Here is a 19,435-nt window from a genome sequence, read left to right on the forward strand (position 1 = left end):
CGTGATGCCAAGTTTGAACTGCAGTCTTTAATTTCATGTTGCATTCACTAACAGAGGAGAAAATAAGTTTTATAACGCGATTCCTGGTCCATATACTTTTGCTCATGGGCGTACACATGCGATTAACTGCAGGACTCTGCAAGGTGTGTTTGGTATAGTCACACCTAACTATACTGAACATGGTTTAATCAAATTGTGGATTTTTTATATTGTACAATTTCTGAACAATGTGAACCTGCAGTGAGAATACATGTTAAAGCTATATTGAGCAAAATTGTATTCATAACAAATGCTCTGTAAAAAAGTGCTAAATGGCTCCGTAAGCTGACTTTCCCACTCGGACATTTCATTGCCATGTTTGTTGTGGAGGAAGAAAAAAAACACATAAAAAGCTTTTCTTTCCATCATCGCATATATGCCTTGTGCGGATATTCCTCATGAAGCTGCTATGTTCCAGCCAACCCTTGAGGGAAAAAAGAAAATATGTGCATAAATCAGCCAGCAGATTGCGGGCAGAGCCTTATGTGTTGGCCAGCGGGCACACAAGTTCATGACATAAAATTGTTGATCTAGAACTATCCTTCCTGATAAAGTAAGTTAACTTTGTAAATAGCAACCTTAAATTTAGACGTGTTGTTTTTTTACAGTCACATTTCATGAAACTTTTATACTGAGCTGCACATTATATCGAGCTTGCAATTGCTTTTTTTGTGGTTTCGATTGAATGGGTTGGATTACGCATTAAGCTATTCAGTATACCCATGCTGGTGGACATCAAACACATGGCTTTGTATTACAACAGCAGCAAAACGAAGACGTACTTTACAGACTTCAAAAGCTGCAGTAATACAGTCAGACCTCAATATAACGAATGTGGATTTAATGAATTATTGGGTAAACAAGGTAAATGTAAATTTGTATATATTTTTGTTGACGCTAGCATATGAATGAGGTTTTATTATTAATAGACGAGATACTGTACAAGAGAATATTATTCAAGAGGAGGTCCTAAGGTCAAAGACTGTAATGGGACCTCCTATACAGTGTATAAGTAAAAATAGACAGCTGCTACAAATAGTATAAGAAATTTAAAGTATAGCAAACATAGTATTGGTTTATGTTTAGCAGTACTAATACAAATCAGCTACAGACATGCTAGTAAAAGAGTATAATTATTATTACATTCGACTAATTACAGAAGTAGAAGTAACTATAACGCCATTATGAAAGTAAATGGCTAATGAGACATAACCTACCGAACAGTTATTTGTGTAGCGTAAGTATTAACAAAAGGTACATTTGGAAGGGAAAAAATGAAAAAAAAAAACATAAATGGTTACAGATGATAAAATATGGTCTTTTAGTTCTCGTTTAAATTGAAATTATTTACATGACTTAATAGTAGGAGGTAGTGTGTTCCAGAAGGAAATGGACAAAAAATGGATACTCTTCTTTACCATAATTTGTGCGTACCTTGGGAAGAATAAAATTATTATTTAGTGCAAATCGCGTAAGATTAGTATTCGTTAAACAAGATCAAGGTATCAGACTGTTGTGGTGAGCGTTATCTAGTTGTTGGTATAAAAACATACCAAGATTAAAGTTAATAAGTTCATCTGCAGTAAGAATGCTATAGTTATGTAATAACTGTTTGGGAATGACATGGTTAGCACTAAATGTGATTATTCTAGCAGCCTGGTGTTGTAATCCTTGTAATGATTGTAAGTGGATAGCATACACATTGCCCCAGCATGCAATTCAATAATGTATATGTGAACGGATAAATGAGTAGTATAAAGAGAGTAGTGTTTTAAGGTTAAATACATACCGAGCTTTTAGAAGTGTCCTTATTCCAAAGGTTGCCTGATGCCTAATGTTGGCTATGTGTTGATAAAATTTAAGGTTAGAATCAAGTTCTACACTTAAGTAGTTACAGGAAGCGCTGTGCCCAATAAGATTATTAGCAAGGTAGAGCGGAGGAAAAAATGCGAATGAGCACTGGTGGGACGTGAATAAAAAAAATTTAGTTTTAGACGAGTTTATATTGAGTTGGTTAATATTGCGTCAATTTAACATGTTGTTTAAGTCATTGTTAAGTTTCGAAAGTAGGTTTCTTACACAATTGTCAGAGTTAGAGATAGTTGCGTCATCTGCATAAAGAATGTAGTTAGAAGAAAACAGGCAATGAGAAAGGTCGTTAACATATATTAAAAACAAGAGTGGGCCAAGTATGGATCTCTGTGGTACAGCAGTTTTTGTTATTATTGATTTAGAAAGAACACCATTCATTCTTACTTCTTGTTTTCAATTTTTAAAGTAATTTTGTACTGAAGTTAAAGCAGGACCTGTTATTCCGATAGAATGCGGTGATTAACTTTATCAAAGGCTTTAATTAGATCCACAAACACTGATTCAGCATACATGCCTTTATCGATTACCATCCTTAATTGTTCAGTTTGGGCAATGAGAGCAAGTTCAGTCGAATAGCCTTTGTGGAAGCCGAATTGTAACGAGAAGGAATGCTAAATTTAGACAGGTATTTAGTGACGTGCTTTTCTGCCAGCTGTTCAATAACTTTGCTAAATATGGGTAGAATGCATATTGGCCTATAATTAGTAATCAAGGCATGGTCACCCTTTTTAAATACTAGAGTAATTCTACCTTGTTTTAGTTCCTGCGGGAAGGCTCAAGTCTTAAACATTAGGTTAATAATAATTGCGAGAACATCTGAGATTAAGTGCACAACTAGCTTGATGTGATTTGAATGCATATTATCAAGACCTGCACTGGTACATTTAAATGTCTTATGTTTTCTATTTCCTGTGGTGTGGTTGGTAACAAAAAGAATGAGCGAGGTAGGCATTTCATTAAATAGTTATATTGCGTGGGTATATGTGAATCGCTAGTAAAGAAAAATTCTGCAAAAGCATCAACTATATCTTGTGCGGTGGTGTAATGAATAATTTCCCTTAAAGTATCGTGATTGTTTCGCCTATTTAAGAAATTGTTCACTATCTTCTATTTCTTACTGATATCTTTTCCGAACTCTAATATTTTTTTTCTCTTAATAAAGTTTTTTAGATTTTTTTTTACTTTGATAGAAAGAAAGTTGGAAAATTTTTTATACGTTTTAGCCAAATTGCTGTTAAATGGCCATAGTTTTGTTTTTTTATACAGATTGTGTTTTTTGCGCATCAAGGCTGGAAGGTTATCTGACAGCCAATAATTCTGTGGGGACGCAAACTTTCTTTTGCATTTGACTTTGCGGGTGTGGCAGTCAAAATACGATTTTAGTACAGATATAAAGAACGAGGAGGCCGTTTGTGGATCTTTTATATCTGCTATAGAAGACCAATCAGCTTGGCTCAGTGAATAAATGAAAGTTTCTTTGTCAAGTGTTAGCTTTGTGTAAGTGGCTTTGACAGAGTTTTCACTCTTCTGAAAGCGTAAGAATATCGGGTAGTGATTAGTCAGTTTTTGTAATAGAATGCCTGTGCCTGGTGGAGACAGCAGGTTTGAAAGTGCATGATTGATTAATGTACCATCTTTATAGTGCATCACGTAGGGACTTTTATCAAGCATTCGTAAGCGAAGATATTGAAACAATTTGAATATTGTAAGGCATAGGCAGATGAGCTGTCTGCGAGGTTAAGTTAATATCGTCTATAATTATAATATTTTTATTTTCGTCTGCAAGGGTACTCAGCACGTCCTGAAGTGCGGCGCAGAAATCATTTATAGACAATGAAGGCGATTGATATACCTGATTTATTATAAGATCTTTGTTATCCACATTAACAAAGGCACTTTTAAGTTCAACCCATACAGATTCACAGTTACCTACACTGAGAAGAAGGTCGTGCCTTCTTTTGTACGTAAGAGTACTTGAAATATATATTGTGGTTCTTGCCGTGGTCACTTAACCAAGTTTCAGAGATCGCAATAATTTAGCATGTGAAGTGTCGCAATCAGATTTGAAAAGTTGTAGTGTCTGCTTATGCTTTGTGCATAAAAATGAATGATAGATTTGTGATTACTAGACATATAATTATTTAGCTCGTTAGTTGTAAAATACGATGACATAGTGAAATTGTCTGGTGATGCGATTTGTCAAAGGCGAAGGCAGCTAAGTGATCACAGAAAGGTCGGTGACGATCTGAAAAATACGGCCGCCAGTTTTACGAGCCTTGATTTGGCAATTGTCAGTTCATAAGAATTGCCATTTCTTAGATTTCTTGAGAGTTAAGGCCTTAGAAAAGAGGGTCTTATTTTCATGTGTTAGGTGGTCATTTACGTACAGCGGTGTTTCTTTACTTACTGATATGCCTATGAAACCTAGAGTTAGCCGCGCTTTCCTTGCTTTTGTCATGAAGTCAGACTTTTTCATTTGCGATATAGAGCGGGCAATGATGTTTTTGTTGTTGTCAGTTTTAGTAGGCACTAAGTGAACAGTGCTTATAATGAATATCAGGTATAATGAAGGAAGTATTTTCACGTCGGATGCAACTTCGTTGTAATGACGTTTGACTGCACAAACATAGCATTCATTTTTAGGCACCCACGTCAGTGTGTTTCCAGACTCAAAAGACAGGTAACACCAAGTATGGATGCAGTTCTGTAATATGATTAATATATATACATATCTCAAAATATTTGTAAAAATTGCTTTGATTAAGCAATCAAAGGAATAAAAGCTTTTTTGCACACGGTGTAGCACTTTACAAAATGATCCTCGCAGTCATGTGAATTACAGTTGAAAAGCAAGTATGACTAGGCAGCAGTAGCAGCCTGCCCAGTTTAATGCTTGTAAGCAATTAACTTTGAATTGATAGCACAGTTCTTCAATGCAGCGAGTTTAATAATGAAGCTCCATGGGAGTTCCTTAAGCAAGTGTGCAGTTGAATATTTGTGCTGTTATAGCTGGAGGAATAAAGAGACACTGCATTTTTGGGGCTGTCACTCCTACCAACTGAGCTAACCAAGCAACTATGAAATGACAAGAGTTAGGTTGTACTGACAACTCAAAATGCTGACAAAGCTTAACTCTTTTGTTACTGCTAGAAATGTGCTCAATTTTTTTGCTTTTATCTTTTAGTGTCTTATTTCAAGACATACTAGTCCTGATGTATACCGTATTACATAACATTATAGCCTGGTCACTCTTGTTCTGAATGGACATAAAGCAGTAATAATAGCTCTCAAACAGTTTTTGAGAACTTATATGTGAAACTTCTGAGAAACACCTCAAAGAACACAACTGAAAGTAATAATTTGCTATTTTTAGTACAAGTACTGAGAGTAAATAAAATCTGAAATGTACAAAATGTGAACTTCAATCCTAGTTCCAAGCTTTTATAAGTCAGGTCGCTCAAAAAATCATTATGAAGATTTGGTATCAGTACGAGCCATAGTGGTACCTGTGCTGTGTGGGAAAGCAGAAGCATCGCAAATGTGAAAACTGGTAAGTTCCTATTGTACAGAGAGCTATTGTTTTTACTCATTGCAGCGGGTGCCTAGCTTGTTTTTCAGTGCATTCTTTAGCCTCGCGAAGTAATCGTTGTCAGGCCAGGAAGCATGCAGAAGCCAACCCATACTTGAGTATTGTGTTCGATCTGGTTTTCTGTGCAAGCAAGGTGGTCTGGTGTGTGTTCAACTGTCACTGGAGCCTCCACATGCTCTGTTCAGTCCCTGTATAGCGCTGTACAGTAATGTGGAGAGTTCCACAGTATTGTACAGCAATGAATAAAGGTACTTGCACAGGTAGTGTTCAGATGTGGGAGATTAGTTAAGCTGATCAGTCAAAGGTTGGTCTGATATTGATTGCGTGTACTTGTGTGAGTGAAAATCCTACACAACGGGAAGGATTGCCCCTAATAATTTGTGCATATGATGTCGAAGCACTTATGGATAAAAGCAATCTATGGTGGGAAAAATAAAGTTGCACTTGGCATTAATGAAACACAATTATCAAAATAACATGCACTCATGAGCATCTACCATTGTTTGAGACAGCAGTAAAGCAGCTTAGATGTCAGATGGTGTAAGGTCGTGTGAATGTTCGGCTTGGTGAAGCTCATGTGTGCATTCTTTTTGCTTAAGTGCGTGCTTCCTCGACTTCTGTGGGGCCCACTCTGTTTTTGTGTATGTGTTGCATGGCAATGTTGTGCTGTTGGCTCGCACCCTGGCCGCTTCCGGGGAGCGCCTCCTTTGGAAAGGCGGTGGCCGGACGCTGTTCGGCGAAAAAGGAAGCGGCAGGGGTTCTCGCGCACTGGGTCTGGCGAGCGCCATGAATCGCGCAGTGAGCCGCTGTAGCGGCGCCTGGAGAAGGGTGTCTTTGGGGAGTGTTTGCGTCGGGCCGAGGGGGGGGGGGGGGGGGGTGTAATGCGCGCGGCTGAGCGGGCAGTGTGAGCTGAGGCCTGAGAGACGACGGACCGTTCTCGCCAGGTGCCCGATAGGAGCGACGGACTGCTCCGTCACATTAATGCTTGTTTTATGCACTCGAGACGTGGTGCCACTTCCGACCCATTGGCTGCACCGTTGCATGCCCAATGACGCACGTACTAGACACATTTAGTCAAAACGGAATCGTGGAGCTGCCGTGGCGTTAGGGAAGCATGCTCGTTTCGCATCGTGGTGGCCCGCGTTCGACTCCCGCCCAGATGGAAATTTATTATGTTCTTAAAGGACATTGTTTACAGGAACCTCCCCAGTAAATTTGACGTCAGTTCGAGTATTCTTTTTATGCGGTTTTACTCTTTGCCGTCGGCCATTTTTGGTACCATCATTCGGCCACGCCGCCGACTACAACACCAGATTTTCGCGTAATTTATCAATGCTTTCGCAATAATAAATTTGTATCAAATGTTCTGGCTTCCATGACCTCTTAACATCTGTGCAGGAAGTGTTCAATGAGGCTTTAAACACCTTATATCGGTGTCACATGGCCACTTCAGATCGCGATCAAGCCCGATCCGGATCAAAATTCTCGACCGCGATTGGCTCTCTCTAGTAGCTTGCGCAAGCACGATAGTACGCTGGCGTGAGCGCCGGAAACAACTGCAAATTTTCACGACAGCATAGAGTTTCATATAAGTATTTATTTAGAAACTCCATGCTCGACAGCATCGCTTGCGCCATCGGCTTGCGTCATGTCGTCGTGCGTGCTACGATTATTTATTTATTCACCAACGGCAAACCCACAGCAACGCGCGCCTTCACAACTACAAAAATAGCAAGTCGTCACGGATTTCGAAAGTACTGAATCCTCGCTGTCCTTTCTCCAGGTGGCGCTCTCGTCTTTAAAGGTGACGTCACCGCACCGTCATTTCTTTGGGTTCCCGGATGAAGACGTCACGTAACTGCTCGGTAGAATAACAAGATTTTTCCCTTGGAAACAACTAGATGCTAAAAGATTTCCATTTGACGAACTGTGGTAATTAGGTATTTCAATATGTCAACACCAGCTAGGCGAAGACTCATGAGGGATTTTAAGAGGTAAGTGCCCGAATCTCCCTTCCCAAAATTGTCGCTGGCACTGGGCTGTAGTAAACTTGGCCGAGATGCTTGGTTGCGTTTTTGTCAATTGGCTGCTTGCACTGCTACGGGCTGTTCGCGTTTTGACCGTATACGTTCTACGTAGCCGTGCGGGGTTTCTTTGTCTTAAGCTCGAGGTTGAGCGTCGTTATGAGGAACTATAACCGTGCGCGTAAGGCTCCCTTGAGCTACTGTGTCGGTAAACTCATCTCGGCGTTATTTCCTTCATCTAGCGCACTTTCCCGTCATGGTATCATATTCTTTCGTGTAAATGAGCTGTAACGCCCGCTTGCTGAATGCTGCGAAGACCTTCGTAGGGTAGCATGGTGCACGTTTGGGAGCGTCAGCTGTTGCATCAGTCGGTCTTCGCTTTCGATGGATTCCTAGGCCTAGTAGGCTTTCGGTGCCTGACTGACCTTGGGTGACGAATGGTTTCACGGTTACCAAGACCAATAATGCTTCTAAGCACCCCAGTTTGGAGTACCTGTAAGCAGGACATACACTTGGCAAGCAGGCGAACAGCTTTCGCGACGATGTCAGGCAGCACGAAACTGCGTAATCACGATGCATTTCGAAACGGCGAGCATTGAGCGTCGCGAACGCTCGCACCTAGTTAGTGCGAGCAGTTGTCCTCCAAAAACACGCTTACCGTCGATAGTCGTTCTCCGCTGTATTCCGTAACCCTTCATTTGTGCTCATTGGTGCGCCTCGTTTTCGAGCGTACATCGAGGAACGAAATCGTGGTCGTTCAGATACGTCTGCTTCGCACAAAATGAGCGCTTGCGTCGAGTTGCCGGATAGCGTTATGAGTAGATACACTTGGGGTTGCTTAAAGGAGCGCGTATGGAGAGCCACTGTGACTGGCTTTCATGGCAGTACCTCAAACAACTGTGCATGTGGCGCAGGTTACAAGAAGATCCCCCAGCAGGTGTCAGTGGAGCCCCTACCGACAACAATATCATGATCTGGAATGCAGTTATATTTGGGTGAGCACAGAAATGATCCAAGTAGTTCCTGTTTTGCGAACGCAACGTAGATTACCTTTTGACCATTTGGCAAGAGACAGGATGTTTTCACTTGAAACTCGGTGATAGCCCAAGGCGCGTAGCCATGTGCGAATAAAACAAAAAACAAAAGGTTTGTTAAACCTTCTGCTTAGTTAATTGAAGACGGGGTGTTTTCACTTGAAACTCGGGGCTAGTTCAAGGCGTGTAGCCATGTGCGAATAAAAAAACTGAAGGTTCTTCGTTAAACGTTCTTAGCTAATGGAAGTGCTATAATGCAGTGGTCTCCTTTGACATAGTGTACTATATAAATATTAAAAAAATTATTTGAAATCACCTAGTGTGCTGTAGAAACGTCTGCACAGATGTGAAGCATTAAGTTTCTGGTATTTCTTGTCCCTGTTTTCCATGTTGCTACTTGTACAGTGATGCCTATCTACTTTTGCTAAGGCTTGCATTCATTTATAGGCCCCATGACACGCCTTTTGAAGATGGCACCTTCAAGCTGACCCTAGAGTTCACAGAAGAGTATCCCAACAAACCACCCACAGTTCGGTTTGTTTCCAAGATGTTTCATCCAAACGGTGAGCCTACTGCATAGCAAGTTCTAAACTGTATCAGTTTACTGTGGCAATATTAAACCATTAATGATGACACTTCAATTCCCATTACGTTATCCGAACTGTAATGATTTTGTGCATAAGCTCAGCCTGTATTTTTATGAAGTGCTCTGCAAGGGACATGTATTAGCAGTTGCTTGAACCTGTCTGTCATCGTGACAAAGTATGAAATATGGTAAAAAATATGTATTTGCGAGGTTGTGAGAATTGTTTGTAAGATCCTGGTTTGACATTGGCACTTATTCGTGATAACAGTGGTAGGAGCTGCTGCAATCAGGCTATTCCATTTAGTGTGCTATTTAAGGCTTATTATGGTGGAAATTTAGTAATGAGATGATGTACTAATTGCTTCCAGCGTGTTTACCGTGAGTCAGCTGTATCTGCAGGCAACAACGCACTAGGATTGTGTATTATTCTAGGCATTATTGTCATTTCAATGTTAGCTGCGTATAATTACCTAACAGGCATGAAAGCAATCTAGGAATTATGGCCTAGGTGCCATAACCTTGACAATGCACTATTTGGGCTCACTGTCTCTTTCAAAGCTATAAGGATGTGGGCAAAAGGTGAAGCTAGCGCTACACCTCGTATCAAAATTTTCATCATCCACAGTGATCTAGATACATAGTGAAATTGCAATTCTTGCTTGTATTAGAACAGGGCTAAGTAACATATACAGGAACGCTGCTGGCAGAAACACGGCAGCCCGTGGCAGCGCTCCGCGAAGCATCATCACTGGCACCTCAAAGTCTTGACAGACGACTAACCACTGCAGACGACTCGCCAGGCTTTTTTCCAATTGCGTTGATTGTTCTTGCACCGCAAGGCTTCATGAGGCGCCGGTGGTGGGGCACTCTGCAGAACATTGCCACAGGCTTCCGTGTTCCCTCTAGCAGTGGCCGTCCTTGTACATGTCCTTGTGTATTCCTATTTAGGAAACAATTATTTTAATTTATCCAATGTGAAACTACAGATGTTTACTAAGATATCTTAAGGGATAGTTTTACATTGTCTACGGGACGTCTTTTACTTCTATCATGGGCCATGTAACATTTTATAAAATTAACCTCCTTTTGTCTGCCCATGTGCTTCCTGACGTGATGCCTATCCATCGTCTTCTGTAGGCTATTGCTTCTATAGGCCAGTGCTTCTTGCTGTGAAATAAAGAATATTGAAAATATATAAGCAGGCTGTGCAGTGTAGGATAGTACTGTAATGTGGTCTGGGACTAGTGAGGTTGAGCCTTGTGCACTGTGGAGAAGCTTGGATTTTCAATGCCCTTTATTGGTTAAGCAATGCAGTACAGATTTAGTATGCAATGTAGTCGCTGGTATTCACAAGGTTTCTATGGTAAAATATACGAAAGTATTGTTACAGCACAGACTTCTACTCATTTTTATTTTTAAACGTGCTTAGCATCTGTGTTCAGATGACTTGCCCTGGAAGAAAAGTCTATGGCTTATGTGGAGAATGCTAAACTCGGTTGGAGTTGCCAATTAAACATACATGAACTTCTTCCATCTTGATATTAAGATTGAAGTTTCTTCACCACAGCTGAGTTCGGTATGGCTGTGTTAAGGGTACAGTTATTAAAGCGTAAAAGTGAATCTGCACGCAAGTATTATGTTGTAGCAGAGCCTGCACTGTATGCTTCTTCTTCATCATCATCATCATTATGTGCATAATGTGCACTTAATTCCCTTTTACATCCATCTCCTCATATTCTGTTTTCCTATTTGTTTCTGTTTCCCTTTCTTGCATTGTTTTGTCTCCCACATTGTCTTCTCTGTACATTTTGTCTTGCATATTACATGTTAAAGGGACCCTAAAACGATTTTGACGATTTTGTACAAACATACTGAGTGGTTAAAGTAGGTCCATCTGATCATTAATTGATGCATTTAAATGCTCCGCATAAAGTGTGTAATTTATTATAAGGTTTTAAAAATGTACATCGCTGCCAATTGCAGCACACTGCTCTGCTGAATTTCCAGCTGCCCCTAACCATTTGACGTAAATTGCCCTAATGACACTAGTAGGGCGAGCTAGCCAATTGGCTGCCCAGGGCGCGTCATCGATGATTTTTCCAACTTTATTGTGAACAAGTGATGTTCATAATAGTTGGAATGTTAGTTAATTTGTTTCTATAAAAAGAAAGTAATAGAAATAGAACGCATAAGAATAATTTCTCAGTAAACTTAAGCATTTCCATCACACAGCAAATGTTGTCTGCTTGTGTTACAACGTGCTCCCTCTTGACGAGAGCTCCGCAGTCAATGTCAGTCTTTTCGTGAGCACCATGAATCACCTTTGTTGCGTCGTGGGCTGCAAACGTAACGACTGCAGTATGTCAAGCTGCAACATAATGTCCCTCTGCAAGGCAGCAGATGAGTGGGGTGACTGTTTAAAGTGAATGCAGTGCATTGGACTATTGGTATCCGATCGGCGCCAGGATTTGCGCGTTTGCGGGCATCACTTTACACCGGAGGATTACTACCACAATAGCATTTCACGTGTCCAGTATTAAGGTAAACGCAAGCGCAAGGGGACTGCGCCTGGCCGTCCGACCGTGCCATTTCATGGGATGAGCAGAAGCGCAAAAGTGAATGGTCTGCACAGTGCAGCCACCTGGTGGCACAGAGCTTAACCAAACACAGTAGCAGTAACGAAGTGTATCCTTCTTTGATGCTGGTGCAACTTTTTCACAGGAGTGTAATCATTAACACATTGTTTTTGTAAATGTTTAAAATGGCTAAACTTGGTTAGAGCAATATTAGCTCTTTTTGGCTGGCTAAGCATTGCGCCACCAGGTGGCTGGACCTTGCCGAGCAATCAGGCCACTCACGTACGGCTGCGCTAAAGTTCCTTCATCAGCTTGAGTTTATGCCTCCACCCATCAGTCGAAATGCCCAGCTCGCCTGTGGTTACTGGAATACCAGGCACATTCGACGCTGCGACAGAATACTTCCAATGCATGCTGCTTCGATAGCCCTTGCTTGGGGTCGATTTCCAAGCAGCTGGCGGAGAGGTTGGAGATGCTTCGCGCGCGCTCCTAGACAACCAGAAGTATATGACACGACGTGCCATCATGACGCAGAGCCAGTGAAGGCGGAGCTTAGCCTTGATCACTCAGTGAACAGGTTGAGGAGAAAATACGTGGCTATGGAGGAGGGTAATGTGAGTCGCTTCAAACAAGTTGTGTTGCAAATAATTAACTTTAGCTGTACTCTGCGCGTCTACAAAACTTGCCCGAACAATTTCAGGGGCCCTTTGCACCAGCACAAAAACTTCGTAGCTGTTCCGGGGCACACTACAATGAACATTTGACTTATTTACTTAAATTATTTGTTTCTGTCAAGTGGTTGTTCATGTGTACCATTGATGGAAGTAGTTTGCTTAGTTCTTATCTTTTGTTTTAATTTTTCCCACAGTGTATGCAGACGGTAGCATCTGCCTAGACATTCTTCAAAACCGGTGGAGCCCCACGTATGATGTGTCTGCCATCCTCACGTCCATTCAGGTGAGCCATTTTGCCACCACATCACAGAATGTACATCACCATTTCCTGTCTTGTCTGCTTAAACATTATGCTGCATGTTTCAAGGATGCGAGCACACATTTATGTAACCCTCGAAGCTAGCCGGCGCAAAACTTGCAACAAAATTTGTAGTTGCTGTTGTATGTGTTGTGGGCAGCACACGCGCCCATCTTCCCTCGCGCCGTCGCATCGAGAGCCGGCATAGACAGGGGAGAGGCGCACTATGCCCTCTCCCGATTCTCCCTCACACTCGCAATGCGCACGCGCCCTTCCTCCCCGACTCGCGGTCAGATAGCTGGCGGGCGAGGAGGACATTCCCCTCGCCCAGGTAAAAAGGTACAAAACAGCGCGACCGGGGGAGACCCTCTCTCTCTGAGGCCGGACCCTTAACCTGCCTGACTGGAGTATGTGCCGCAACCCGTGAGTGACCACGTTTGCCTGACTATCCCGGGCAACGAGGCCAGCCTATTTATTACTATTACAGAGAGGACGTCCCTCTGCCAGTGTTCTTTATTGCCGGTAGCAATAAACGTTCTTACAGTTGACGCCGCTCGTTGCCTTATTCGTTCGAACCTGACATAGCCGCGATTCCCGCGCTACGGGTTGGGGAGTAACACAAAGCGACTGATGCAAGTTGTGCAAGCCTGAGGACAGTTAGGGCGGAAACTGCTCAGCGCCAGGCGTTATCCACCGCAACGCCAGCGTATATGGCGAAACCCGCACACCGTATGCTATAGGGTGTCCTGAGAAGGCACAAAAGACGGATCGTTGTCCAAGCAAAGCATTACTTATGTGGTCACTCAGCTCAGAAAATTTAGCTTCAGCTGTAATTCTAATAAACTTTCCAGCGTGCAGCCAAAAGTGCTAATGCCTGCTTTCAAAAGTGGGAGGGCAAATGACATACTTTGCCCCCCTCACCAACCACTTTTGACAGTGGGGGAAGTGCCCACCTTGCCTGCTCGGTATAAGCCACCTGAGCTTTCTCATTTCAGTAGTTATCACGTAATGCTGCACTGGTTTTGCTGGCTTGAAAAATGCACGAACTGCAAGTAGCAGAGAAATCCATGTCCATGTGATGTCGCGAGATTCCTGAACAGTTCACGCCACTTGGCCAAGAGCAGCTGCTGTGACTAATCCAACGCTCTTGTCTTGGTTCTGTTTCTCCGTGGCTGCGCATTTGTATCTTGCACAGAAAACCTTAATGCCATCTTACTGACCAACTGCAGTAAAGAACAGTGATGGTACATACAACGTCGCCACTCTCTGTTAGGGGGCGGGCGATTTGAATAGCGCTAAAGTTGTGCGGACCCTTCAGTTGCAACTTTCTTGTAAACTTAAGACTTTGGCACGAAACAAGTGCTGAGAGTTTCCTGAAATGGTATTTTATCAGTCCAGGTCGACTTAGTATTTGCCTTTAGTGTCCCTTTAATTCAGTCCTGGACACTATGAGAGTTCACACTTCTCAAGAGTTGACACTTTTTCAGAAGCTTGCCAATATATACTAGAGAATTATTCACATTGGTGACTGCCATAGCCTAATGTGCTGGCAAATATTGCTTTCATGAACACTCTACAAAACAAACTTGCACTGGTGACACAGCACGTCATGTCAGTGAAAGTTTATTTTTTTACAATTTTTTTATACTATTTGAGAAGGTGTGGCATGCTCACGTGTATATCATCTTTAAATTGATAGTTCTTTTTTATTTCCTAAAATAATGTTTGTTGGGTCATGCTGTGGCATGTCATGGCCATTGCAAGCAATAAAAGCCGATGAGAACCAATTTCATTTGTTGTCACTCTTTGAAACGAACCATTTTCGTATTTTGATCTGGTCTGCTGCAAAATTTTGCATCTTTGGTTTGCATTGGACAAGCCAGTTACTTTACGAGGAGTGATAGGCAGTGCATTTATGCTTAAAATTTGCAACAAGTGCCCATACTCTTGACGGTATCACTGGAGACTGAAATCATACAGATATTATTGCCAGGCTTAAGCTGTGCTGTCGTTCCAACAGCTTTTAAAGAGACACGGAAGAGAAATGTTGAGTTAAAGGAATGCTCAAGTGGAGCACTAAATCTAGTTTGCAACTCTAAACTCAATTTGCATTTGTTGGGTGGTAGAGTGTTGATTATGAACAGAAAAAAAAAACATGAAGCTTCAGATTCACGCAAACAGCGGTGTCGGTACATTGCTGTGGCATCATAGATGTCAGCATTTTTTTTTCTTTTTTTTTTGTTTTGCAGTACACAAAAAGTTATCAGAACTTGTTAGGTAAACTTTGGTTTCGTCAGGACATTGTAGTGAGCTGGAGTGGATACTCCGATGTAGTGTCATCACTTGTACTGAAATTACAGCACTGGCTTGTGCTGACTTACACATCTTCCTGGGGCTGGGTGTTTGTCATTAAAGATTGATTGCATTCAAAAGTCAGTATGAACTGAACCTGAAATTTTCGGTTACATTGATATTCAAAGAAAACTAAATCTGCAAAAATGCTGTAGTGAAATTGATATTGGGGGTGAAAATATTACTGCGAACAAAAAAAAGTAGAATTTTGACATTATCTAGCAGTCTTAAAATTGATTCAGTATTTGTTTTTCTGTGTACGTTGTTGCCTTCATGTCATCTTAGAAATGTGAGTGTATGCAGTTGATTGTGCATGATCCAAATTGTTACAGTGCAAGCTGAGACAAGCACTTAAAAGTTTGTGCTTATGCGTAAACGTGCAGTGCAAATTTGTGAGCTCTCTCTTGTTCAAACTGGTGGTGGAAGACTTGGAACAAGGCCAAGGCACTCATTCAAGAAAGCTGTCGCCTTTTTGTCGTCGCAGTCTCTTCTGGACGAGCCAAATCCCAACAGCCCGGCAAACAGCCTGGCAGCACAGCTGTACCAAGAAAACAGGCGGGAGTATGAGAAGCGGGTGGCTGCCATCGTTGAGCAGAGCTGGCTCAACTTCAATGACGACGAGGGCAAGGAATCCAAGAAGGACGCATCCTAGCTTTTCCTGCTGCTGCTGAACCACCACCACCACTACCACCACAACACCGCTTGGCCCACCCCACCCCTTTCCCTCCAACCTCCCAAGAGAAATGCCCCTTCCCCCTCCCCCCACGCAAGACCAGACGCAGAGAGAGGCCAAGGTGCACAAGGCAGCACCTGTGTAGGTCGCTCTTAGAGGGGAAAAAAAGCAGCAGCAAGTTACGAGTCAACAGCTGATTAAAACAGACTGGAGGAGGAGGAGGGGGACTGTTGCTTCTCAAAACTGCACACGATTTTTTGGTGTGCTGGCGGCATAAGCAGGGTTGCCTTTCAATTTGTGTGCAGACTCATTGCAACTCTGTGGCTGTTTTGAGCGTAGCTCATTTTCCATATACAAGGCATGTGCAGTGCAGGATGCTTCGACTGTGCTGGCTTCATTGAAAAAAACCCTGTGCTTCTTGCTGCTTTTGAACTGAGGAGGGTCATGCCTCTTGTCAGAGCTTGTTCTGACAAGTTTGTTTAAATTCTGCCTGCTGTGCAAAATTGCCCAGGCAGCAGCTGTATGTGTATTGGTTGGCCAAAATGAGTGTGTGAATGACCTTGCTGCATTACCCTTGCGGGCCTTACACACACACACACACACACACACACACACACACACACACACACACACACACACGTGTACATTCTCTTCACCTTTGCGCTTGTGGATTGACAAAAATATGTAGCGCAACTGGCTGGTCAAGCTTTTTTTTTTTCTCTCTCTTTTTACATGCTTTCTTAAAAGCTAAAAGTGTGAGTGGAAGGTCTCCTTTTTAACTTGTTTAGACTTGCATTGTGAGATTCTTTAGCTCCACCAACGTTTTTGTTCCAAGACATTTACTGACGAGGCAGTGAATGTCTCATTGGTCTAAAAAACATTTCTAAGAAGGGTTTTTGTTTGGTAACAAGCAGCAGCTTAGCTTCCACTTGCCCATCCACGCATTTTCTTGTTTATTTTTTTTTTCTTCAACTTGAACAAGATATTTCAGCTTCGTGAAATTGCCTGTGTATCATGCAAGTTAGGTTTACTGAAGGCAGTGTCAACTGTGTTCCCAGCTGCACATTCATGTGCGTCTCCTGTTGAGAGATTTTGTAGTAAATTGCCAGTTTAATTGGGCAGATTAGGTTTGCTCAGGCAGTGAGTGTGTAACGGTATTTGCAGCTGCGTCTTGATGCGCAACTCCAGAGTTAACACACTTCGGAAACAGGCCCGTTAATAATGTGCCAGTAAATGGTGTGTTGTAAAACCCTTTGTAGTTGGAAGCGTTGCACTGCAACTTCCTCACAGTGTACCACATTTGTGCATGCAGTTTGCTTAAAAAAAAAGGGGGGGATTGAACACAGTTTCGTAAAAGAAACGTGGCTTTGTTCTGGGAGTCTGTGGATCTTTTGTGCATGCACGCTGCAATATATTTCTAGTCTGTTTCCAAGGTGTGTCTAGGCTGTAGAGATGAAAAAAAAAAGATGTCTGGCTACTGCTGCTGAATGTGTTTGCACAGGACCTAATGGCACATTCTCTTTGGCAATGCAAGTAGATTCGTCCTTCAATCTGGCTTGGCCTTCCCTCTCGCTCACCTCACTTAGACATTCAGTAAGAGGCCTTCATCTGGCTGTGCACATTTGGTAATATGGGCTTCTATTCTCATTGGGTAGGCAAGAACAATGGAGCATGATGTGCAAACACGGCCAAGAGAGCGTGAAGCAGCTAGCTGTATTGACTTTTCTTTGCACAACTGCTAGTACTTTGTGGTTCACCTCCATGCAGTGTGAAAACTTGGAAATAAACGCCACTGCTGCTTGCGAAAGTGCAGAATCAAGGTAGAGTGAATGAGCAAAGTTTCAACTCCTAAATGTCTAGCAGTCAAAAAAAAAAAAAAAAAGGGTGGGGGGGGACTGTGCAAGTGTCCGGCTACCCAAAAACTTCACACCCGTGCCGAATTTTTGTCTGTCTTGAAGTTGCCATAGCATCTGCAGTAAATTTGCCACCCTTCTGTGCTGTGCGCTCTCTGTACGAGGCTAAGATGTGTCGGCAGCAACATGTGCGCGCACAGCTGAGAATTCCCATCTGTGCAGTCTGCCAAAGTGGCTGCCACCGTTTATGAAAGTATGAGCGCCACCTGAAAAAACTGGATGCCTTTCTTCAGGTAGTGTCCATGTTGTGAAGTGGGAGGATCTAGGTTTTTATACATGCCCGTGTGGGCCACAGAATGCCGCACTCACTGGTGTTTTACAACTCTGTGCAGGAAGGATGCAAGTTGTGGTTTCTATGACTCACATTCATGTGGTTTGAAAACAAGCACTCTTTGCAGCAGCTTGTGCTTTCATGAGCTGGTGCAGATACTCTTAGCTGTGCGCCTGTGGATTGCTAACACATCTGAGCGTTGTACTGTTATGGACAAATGAAATGTGGAGAACTAAAGTAGGACACTTCTTATACAACTCGTTAGTGCAATCTTAAGCTGCATATCTTGCTGCCAAAGATTGTGCAAGCCCCAAATTAAGCATATAGGCTGAAATTACACTGATGTCACAGTGGCTGAACTGGAAGTGAACAACCATATGTTAGCCACAACTTCAGTCGTTTTATTTGTCCATGATAGTGCATTCAGTAGCAATTTTTTTTTTCTCTTTCGTGTTGCTACATAGTAGTACTTACACCCTTTGCTTTAAGATCACGCTGTGATAACCGTCTTGAAGAGCTTGCGACTGTGGCATGCGCCTTTTTCCCACTATTTTTTTTTTCGTCTTGTGCAAGGAGCAGTATGTAATGTAGGTGCCGCAGAATTAGGCAGCCCCACTTCTCTCTCCCCTCGTGTGCGGAGCAGCTTGTCCTTCTGCCTAGCATGTGTGCATGCCCCCTCATGCACATGTGAAAGTGACATGATCAGACCTACTAAAGTGATGAAATAAAATCTTTGAAACGGCAGTTGTCTCATAAGTGCAGTCTTCAAGCTGCAAAAGAAGCAGGCTTGCTAATTTTGACTGATTCTTGCAGCTCTCTACATGTACATATATCTGTGGGCTGTACCAGGTAACTTCACACAACCTTTATGGTTCACATCTACATGGAGGCCTCCTAAATATCTTAACACACATTACAGCAGTAATATTAAAGCACTAACAGTAGTGATGCAGAATACTACTACAGGTGAATTTTGTCTAGAACTGCTTTTCAGTAAAGCTTCGTTCTATGTGCACTACTAGTTATGTCACAATGCAATTCCAGATGGGGCACCTGCAGTCAACTTGCGATAATGGCATGCAAAAGCGGCCTTTTACCTTGAAAACAATGAGGTTATATCGGTACAATGAGGACGCATTATATACATGTACTGCTGAGAGCTAGCAGTAAGCCTCTAAGCATTAAAAAAGAACAAATGCAGGGGAACTGCAACAGCTTTTAACATCAGCAACAATGCACCATCAATTATTTTTTAAAGAGTGCCTTGCACCCCTATACTGCTGTGAGTGAGCTGCAGCAGTAATAGTAGATGCTTCTTTTGTGTGTGTGCGTGCATGAAAATGAATTGCTGTGGAAAGAAATATCAAAGGCGCTTGTTATTTTTCAGAGATAAGCTCAGATATCTACAGGCCGCTGTGGCAGGCACAGGTTGTAAAAGGAGTTCTGGTCCCAGAAGTTTGCTCCTTTCCAGCCACACCAGCCCTGCACAAATTGATACAGTTAATGTGTCAGTACCTCTGAGAATGCATAATTG

At 42.4% G+C, this 19,435-nt stretch overlaps 2 protein-coding genes across 2 annotated transcripts in view; one reads left to right on the forward strand and one right to left on the reverse strand.

Annotated features, from left to right (window-relative positions):
• The first annotated feature begins 7,314 nt into the window (after positions 1–7,314).
• Ubc6 (ubiquitin conjugating enzyme 6) lies at positions 7,315–18,645 on the forward strand. Its single transcript, XM_075688710.1, has 5 exons — positions 7,315–7,494; positions 8,439–8,519; positions 9,006–9,121; positions 12,589–12,677; positions 15,529–18,645. Exons 1-5 carry the CDS (start codon positions 7,451–7,453, stop codon positions 15,694–15,696), a joined length of 498 nt encoding a protein of 165 aa, XP_075544825.1. The 5' UTR covers positions 7,315–7,450; the 3' UTR covers positions 15,697–18,645.
• Positions 18,646–19,255: 610 nt separating this feature from the next.
• The window catches only part of Ufsp2 (UFM1 specific peptidase 2), a 39,938-nt gene continuing 39,758 nt past the window's right edge, over positions 19,256–19,435 (reverse strand). Inside the window, exon 13 of the mRNA XM_075688709.1 lies at positions 19,256–19,383. Coding sequence (XP_075544824.1) covers positions 19,297–19,383 — 87 coding nt within the window. The 3' untranslated portion in view covers positions 19,256–19,296. The remainder of the gene's footprint in view (positions 19,384–19,435) is intronic.

This window comes from Dermacentor variabilis, chromosome 4 (genome assembly GCF_050947875.1).
Source record: "Dermacentor variabilis isolate Ectoservices chromosome 4, ASM5094787v1, whole genome shotgun sequence".
Lineage (NCBI taxonomy): Eukaryota > Metazoa > Arthropoda > Arachnida > Ixodida > Ixodidae > Dermacentor > Dermacentor variabilis.

Coding starts and splice junctions, on each gene's coding strand:
- Ubc6 (XM_075688710.1), top strand. CDS start 7,451: ATGTCAACACCAGCTAGGCGAAGACTCATGAGGGATTTTAAGAG. Junction 8,520..9,005: donor TGGAATGCAGTTATATTTGG/GTGAGCACAGAA, acceptor ATTCATTTATAG/GCCCCATGACACGCCTTTTG. Junction 9,122..12,588: donor CAAGATGTTTCATCCAAACG/GTGAGCCTACTG, acceptor TTTTTCCCACAG/TGTATGCAGACGGTAGCATC.